General features: G+C 45.9%; 1 protein-coding gene across 1 annotated transcript; it reads left to right on the forward strand.

The window, feature by feature from the left end:
* Positions 1-342: 342 nt before the first annotated feature.
* Positions 343-6,817, forward strand: LOC311235673 (E3 SUMO-protein ligase ZBED1-like; the record flags this gene model as incomplete). The annotated part of the gene is made up of 5 exons (XM_084323137.1): positions 343-841; positions 1,424-1,931; positions 2,168-2,354; positions 2,532-2,826; positions 6,699-6,817. 5 exons carry the CDS (start codon positions 343-345, stop codon positions 6,815-6,817), a joined length of 1,608 nt encoding a protein of 535 aa, XP_084179263.1.
* Between the last annotated feature and the right edge of the window lie 1,310 nt (positions 6,818-8,127).

Raw genomic sequence — 8,127 nt, forward strand, 5'->3', positions numbered from 1 at the left:
CGCGATAATATAATTAACGCCGTTAACATTTTTTTCAGCGTTGGGTCTCGTCTGGGACATTCGCGGATGTATACCATACCAACCTGGTCGAACTACTCTGTGTGTGTGTGTGTGTGTGTGGGGGGAGGGGGAGGGGCGTGAAGTTCGTGAACACGTGAGCGGGGCATGCGTGAAGCTCATTACCATCAGCTGAGCTGCATGACAATGGCGGACGCTGTGAGCAGAAGAGATATCTATGGTAACATTAAGCACAGTTTGCTTCAGGGGTATTTTATTTTCAAAAAGCTTCCAGATGGAAACCTCGACAAGACGAAGGTGATTTGCACTTTGTGCAAAGCGCAAATGACCTACTGTAGGAGTTCCTCGAGTCTTAAATACCACCTGAGCAAGAAGCATCAAATTGATGTTATGAAGGAAGGTGCCGCCGCGGCCGGACCAAGCACAGCTGCACCGGGGAAAAGTGCTCGTCAAACTACACTGTTTGAGTGCAACCAAGGCAAGCCCGTCAGCACAGCTTTATCAGCCAAGCTGACTAACCTCCTAGCCCAGTGGATTGCCATCAATTGCCGGCCTATCAGCGTGGTTGAAGATGATGGACTCGAGCTTCTTCTCCGGGCGGCGACAGGCGACCCGTGTTACAAGCTACCTGCGAGGCGAACTATCATGAGGAGAATCCATGACCAACACGCCACAGAGAAAGCTGTGAAAGATGACAAGTTGGCCGCGGCGGCGTGTGTAGCACTGACTGGGGACCATTGGACATCGGTCAGCAACGATAATTACCTAGGCGTTACTGCACACTTCATCGATGCCAGCTGGGAACTTCACTCGTTCGCCTTGGGTACGTTTGTTATTTAATTTATTTAATTGACCACGGTTAAGTTGGTTTCAGGGGGGACCCTGATGTAAACAAGACAAACGTCTTTCTCTGGTCTGCATCCCCTTAACAATTGTGTGTATTGAGCTGTACTGTATTGTACCCATTCTGCAATCTGTTAATAACATTTTCATTAATTCATTCATTAATTCATTCATTCATTCATTCATTCATTCAGGCTGGATACCCAGCCATCCAACCATATAACCATCCAACTGGCTGAATATTCATTCCAACCTGAAACCAACCCACCGTGGCATGTAGTATTAAATAAAATTTATAAACTTAAACAGATGTGTCCTTCAGTTATTGGTGTAAAGGTTTGGAATTATCTCCATAGCGAGCTTAAGGGATGTAATATACATTTTAAAAATTGTCAGTATGAAAGTCAAATGTGATCTGAATAGTGAGATATTTTATTTTATTTTTATTCTTTATTATTATTATCATTTAATTAGTTCTTGTTTAAACTGTGGATTGTTTTTCTTGTATATGGTATACATTTTTTACTAGCAAACTTATTCTGATCTACTTTGTCTGTACTAGGTGTGATTAAAACAGAGGAGCGCCACTTTGCAGAGGCGTGTGCCAGGCAGTTTCTGGACGTCGCTAATCAGTGGGAGATAGCCGACAAAATCACCACCATTGGGACAGACAGCGCTCCCAACATGATAGCAGCAGGGAGGATACTGCCATTCGAGCACATGCCCTGCATTGCGCACCTCATACAGAGGGCCATTGTAATGTCCCTTCGGGATAGTGGTTTTGATGGTGTCCTGGCCAAGTGTCGAAAAGTGGTCGGACATTTCAAACACAGTCCGGCCAACACAGATGAGCTGAATGTCCAGCAAGCATCCTGTGAACAAGAGCCAGAGTCACTTGTGCAAGATGTTCCAACACGTTGGAATTCCACCCTTGCAATGATCAATCGTTTGAGGCGCAACAGAGTCCCAGTGCACGCAACGCTGGCCCAGCATAAGCACAAGCTGGTCCTCCCAACAGATGCTGAATACGAGAAGCTGGCAAAGCTGGAGAAACTGCTGGAGCCATGCAGGTACTGTATGGTCTACAAAGATAGCGTGTTCTTAAATTGGCATACAACTTCTTTTAAAAGTCACTTTGTATTTAATTAAGAAATGCATGCCCTTAAATACTATAAATGATTCAGAATCAGAACTTATAAAAGTGTAATCTTAGTTAAAGTGTGTGTGTGTGTGTGTGTGTGTTTCAGAACTTTAAAAAAAGAGTGTAATCTGAGTTAAATTAATTGGCCATATTTTGTGTGTGTAGGTACATCACTGAGCTCCTTGGTGGGGACAAGTATGTATCCTGCTCTGTGGTTCTACCTGCCCTGCGCCACCTTGAGCACGCAATGAAGATCTCGGATGAGGATCCTGCCTACATTGTGCGATTCAAGAATGCCTTCACCCAGGACCTCAACCAGCGGAGGGAGAAAAGTAACCTGGAATGGCTGAAGGTATGTGAGACTGAAAATAACTGTATTGTCTGACCATTATAGACTGTTAAGCCAGTAGATTGATCAATGGATAGATGAATGAGTCATGAAGAAATATGGTGGTTGGATTTGCAAAGTTACTTTAATTTTTATTTTTTTCATCATCAATTAATTATTATTTATTTTTGTTCATCAAAGGTAGCTACTGCTGTGGATCCACGCTTTAAGGACCTCAAATGCCTGCCCAAAGCAGAGAGGGGGCCAGTGTGGGCAACACTGAGTGAGTTGGTGAAGGCAGAAGAACCTGCTCTGCAGCCCCCGAGGGAGGAGAACCCTGAGCCACCTAAAAAGAAAACACTAGTGATGGGATCAGACTCGGAGTCTGATGACGACTCACCAGTGCCCAATCTTGTGGAGAGGTACAAGGTAGAGCCAAGTGCCAGCTTGGATCAGTGTCCACTGAAGTGGTGGTCAGACCACACTGCCGCCTACGGTAAGCTGGCCCACATTGCCCTGAAGTACTTGGGGAGCCCTGCCTCAACTGTCCCATGCGAGAGACTGTTCTCTTTATCGGGCCATATTGTGCAGAAGAGGAGAGCTAGTTTGTCACCAGACAATGTCAACAAGCTGGTCTGCCTTAGTGACTGGTGGAAGAAGGAGAAATAGAGACTGATTGAGTCAAGCCATTTGTTTTGTTTTTGTTTAACCTTTATTTACCCAGGGTAGGTTCGCTGAGCACAGATGCTCTTTTTCAGCTACGCCCTGCTTCAGTCACACAGTTCCAATCACACCTGGGAGCTGCCCAGTACAACCACAGTCTGACACTGAGTAACTCCACTGGAGCAGTTGGGGGTTAAGTGCCTTGCTCAACATTTTGTCATTTAGCTGACGCTTTTGTCCAAAGCGACTTACAAGTTCTGTACGACAGGTCAGCAGGAAGGACCAGCAGCAGTACTTTCATGCACTTTTAATTCCCAAGATAAATATATGGCATTGCTTTTGTTGTTCATTTAATTGAGGGATTTGTTTAAGCTGTCTTTATGTCCGCTGATGCATAACAAAGTGCTCTTCAGTGCTGACTATTAGTTGATAAACAACACACTGCTATTCAATGCAGACTATTAGTTGATAAACAACACACTGCTATTCAATGCAGACTATTAGTTGATAAACAACACAGTGCTATTCAGTTAGCTCTTGAAACGGGCCTCCAGATGCTTAAGGCCACCCCTGGTTGGCATGTTCCTTTAACACACATTCTGTCAGATTATATTAACTGATTTCCAGTTTGGTAGTTTGTCACATCACTGGACCTGTCTGTATAGGCCCCTACATGCTCTACTCCACTGTAGTCTACAGACTGATATGTGCTCTCTACTCCACTGTAGTCTACAGACTGATTTAGCCTGCAGACCTGTCTATAATGTGCTCTCTACTCCACTGTAGTCACAACTGAGTAACAATGTTCATCAAAGAGTGCTGAAACTCTCTCTCTCTTTGAAAGTTTGAAATGCGGTACTGTTCTGTACTGATAATATTATTTATTTGTGTGAATAAAACAACACTGAGTAACTCCACTGGAGCAGTTGGGGGTTAAGTGCCTTGCTCAACATTTTGTCATTTAGCTGACGCTTTTGTCCAAAGCGACTTACAAGTTCTGTACGACAGGTCAGCAGGAAGGACCAGCAGCAGTACTTTCATGCACTTTTAATTCCCAAGATAAATATATGGCATTGCTTTTGTTGTTAATTTAATTGAGGGATTTGTTTAAGCTGTCTTTATGTCCGCTGATGCATAACAAAGTGCTCTTCAGTGCTGACTAGTAGTTTATAAACAACACACTGCTATTCAATGCAGACTATTAGTTGATAAACAACACACTGCTATTCAATGCAGACTATTAGTTGATAAACAACACAGTGCTATTCAGTTAGCTCTTGAAACGGGCCTCCAGATGCTTAAGGCCACCCCTGATTGGCATGTTCCTTTAACACACATTCTGTCAGATTATATTAACTGATTTCCAGTTTGGTAGTTTGTCACATCACTGGACCTGTCTGTATAGGCCCCTACATGCTCTACTCCACTGTAGTCTACAGACTGATATGTGCTCTCTACTCCACTGTAGTCTACAGACTGATTTAGCCTGCAGACCTGTCTATAATGTGCTCTCTACTCCACTGTAGTCACAACTGAGTAACAATGTTCATCAAAGAGTGCTGAAACTCTCTCTCTTTGAAAGTTTGAAATGCGGTACTGTTCTGTACTGATAATATTATTTATTTGTGTGAATAAAACAACACTGAGTAACTCCACTGGAGCAGTTGGGGGTTAAGTGCCTTGCTCAAGAGCACTTCAGCGGCATATTTTTTTTTCATTCAGTTAACCTCAAGTTGAACCGTTCAGTCTGCTGCTGTTCCCTTCTGTCACCACTTGGTGTCTCTGTTGCTGCTGTCTGAGAGATGGGAGAACTGCAGAAACTCAGAGGCTCCCTCTCCCTCTCTCTCTCTCCTCTCTCTCTCTCTCTCTCTTTGAAAGTTTGAAATGCGGTACTGATATTATTTATTTGTGTGAATAAAACGATTTATTAAACACAAGTACATCTTATTGAACATTATTTTGATATTTCATTACCAATTATCATAGCAAAACAGCTTTTTCAAACAGTCTGTAATGCATTTTGGAAACGGGAGATGGGCTCATGGTGTAATGGGCCACCTGGCCTGAGAAACGTAAGGAGGAAAGTAAAAGTAAGGACTTACTTCTGGTCATTATTTGGGTAGAACACACATATTTTGAATGCCTTAGGCAGACCTTTTTTTTTTTTTTGAGCCATTTTAATCTAGATTAATCTAGATTAATTCCAGGATTGCATATAGATTAATCTAGATTAAAAAAATTAATCTATGCCCAGCTCTAGTCTATACGGGTGGTCAAGGAAGGGTACTGCTTACAGGGAATCCCAATAATACTATTGAACTGACAGTCACTGGGTGTGGGAGGGCTGTCGGAGGTACTGGGGGAAGTGAGGGTGTGTGGGGAGCTACTGCTGACCGCCTTGGAAGGCGAGGGAGACCAGAGTACCAGTCCCCAGGTTATTAAATCCTGGGCCCCATCCACTCCAGCTGCAAGCCCTCCAGAACGACATTCCGGGCCAAAGACGGGGGTACTTATAGGTCCAATACTATAGTATCCTACTACCCAGTGTCTGTGTACTACTACTCCCACAAGCAGGGATAATCCACCCTTCTACATATGGATCAGGCCAAATCTTCTCTTTCCAATGGCACAGTTCAATCTCGATTTAGCAAAAAACGTGAATGAAATCTACTGTAAGTACAGTTACTTTTTTATAATGTAAATTGCTCCGCCATGCTTCATCAGATTGCAACACGTTTTTTTGCTAGACGTTCACAGAAAGGTAGAGAAACTAACTGTGTTCTATTTCATGGCAATACCGTTCAGGTTTGTTTGACCCGTGAGATATGATACCGAAAATAACGAGAAAGAAAAAAAAGCTTCACGATGGAAGTCAGATGATTGACAGGGGCTGGCGTGAGCTGGGAAGTGTAGTTTTATGAAATTCAAAAGCCCATCAAAAGCCCTGGGTCTCTTCTCTCATAAGATTACACTCAAATTACGTTGCGCCAAGTCTTTGCATCAATATGCGCCTTGTGCCAACTCGATGCGCTGAGATTTCTATAAACTCATATTTCACTAATAACACTTAAAATCATTGGTAAACAAACGTAGTGCTGAAAATATACACTTTGACTGCTGTTTTGACAGGGTTAGGGTCTTTACTCTTGGCTACATTTGAAAAAAAAACGCAACATTAATTAATATGTTCTGTATTGATGGATTTATGGTGTGATATCAATCTCAGCCCTGTACCGGGCCCGTTGGGCTTAAGAGGTTAATGTTCAGTATGTAGGTATCTCTACAGACTGCAGCTTGCCGTGTGTTTAATGTACATACTGTAGGTATCTCTACAGACTGCAGCTTGCAGTGTTTAATGTGAGTTGGTATCGCTTTAGAAGAGCAACTGAGGAAAGGTTTGCATCTTAACATGGGCAAACAAAGTTATTCATCAAGACATGGAAGTCGTCATCTGTCGATGTAGCTCATTGTTGAAGCCAGGCGTTCTCACAAAGCTGTTTAATACATCTATAAATCTTTCATATACATTTGGCACAGACTATATTTTCATCACTTAGCCATTGGTCGTCCACAGTGAGAGAGCCGAGGTGGTGTCGGTCCCTGCAGGTCAGGGTAGGAGACCCCTTGTATGTAAACCAGGAAAAATATATCCACTTTGAATCGTGGCCCAGTTTCCCCATCATGTGTCAGTTGTGTTCTGGTCAGATGGTGCTCAGATGCGTTTGGGGGGGAAAAGACGAGCCTCAGCCATGGAGTTACACCTGAGGACCGGCCTCATCCATGGAGTTACACCTGAGGAGGACCAGCCATGGAGTTACACCTGAGGAGGACCAGCCATGGAGTTACACCTGAGGAGGACCAGTCTCATCCATGGAGTTACACCTGAGGAGGACCAGCCATGGAGTTACACCTGAGGAGGACCAGCCATGGAGTTACACCTGAGGAGGACCAGTCTCATCCATGGAGTTACACCTGAGGAGGACCAGCCATGGAGTTACACCTGAGGAGGACCAGTCTCAGCCATGGAGTTACACCTGAGGAGGACCAGCCATGGAGTTACACCTGAGGAGGACCAGTCTCATCCATGGAGTTACACCTGAGGAGGACCAGCCATGGAGTTACACCTGAGGAGGACCAGTCTCAGCCATGGAGTTACACCTGAGGACCAGTCTCAGCCATGGAGTTACACCTGAGGAGGACCAGTCTCAGCCATGGAGTTACACCTGAGGAGGACCAGCCATGGAGTTACACCTGAGGAGGACCAGCCATGGAGTTACACCTGAGGAGGACCAGTCATGGAGTTACACCTGAGGAGGACCAGCCATGGAGTTACACCTGAGGAGGACCAGTCTCAGCCATGGAGTTACACCTGAGGAGGACCAGTCTCAGCCATGGAGTTACACCTGAGGAGGACCAGTCTCAGCCATGGAGTTACACCTGAGGACCGGCCTCATCCATGGAGTTACACCTGAGGAGGACCAGCCTCAGCCATGGAGTTACACCTGAGGAGGACCAGCCATGGAGTTACACCTGAGGAGGACCAGCCATGGAGTTACACCTGAGGAGGACCAGCCATGGAGTTACACCTGAGGAGGACCAGCCATGGAGTTACACCTGAGGAGGACCAGCCATGGAGTTACACCTGAGGAGGACCAGCCACCTGAGGACCAGCCTCCTGAGGACCAGCCACCTGAGGACCAGCCACCTGAGGACCAGCCACCTGAGGACCAGCCACCTGAGGACCAGCCACCTGAGGACCAGCCACCTGAGGACCAGCCACCTGAGGACCAGCTACCTGAGGACCAGCCACCTGAGGACCAGCCACCTGAGGAGGACCAGCCACCTGAGGACCAGCCACCTGAGGAGGACCAGCCACCTGAGGACCAGCCACCTGAGGACCAGCCACCTGAGGACCAGCCACCTGAGGAGGACCAGCCACCTGAGGACCAGCCACCTGAGGAGGACCAGCCACCTGAGGACCAGCCACCTGAGGAGGACCAGCCACCTGAGGACCAGCCACCTGAGGACCAGCTACCTGAGGACCAGCCACCTGAGGAGGACCAGCTACCTGAGGACCAGCCTCGGTCATGGAGTTACACCTGAGGACGCAGTGACACTGTGTGGATGTGGACGT

The sequence above is a fragment of the Notolepis coatsorum genome (genome assembly GCF_963971535.1).
Source record: "Notolepis coatsorum genome assembly, chromosome: 10".
NCBI lineage: Eukaryota > Metazoa > Chordata > Actinopteri > Aulopiformes > Paralepididae > Notolepis > Notolepis coatsorum.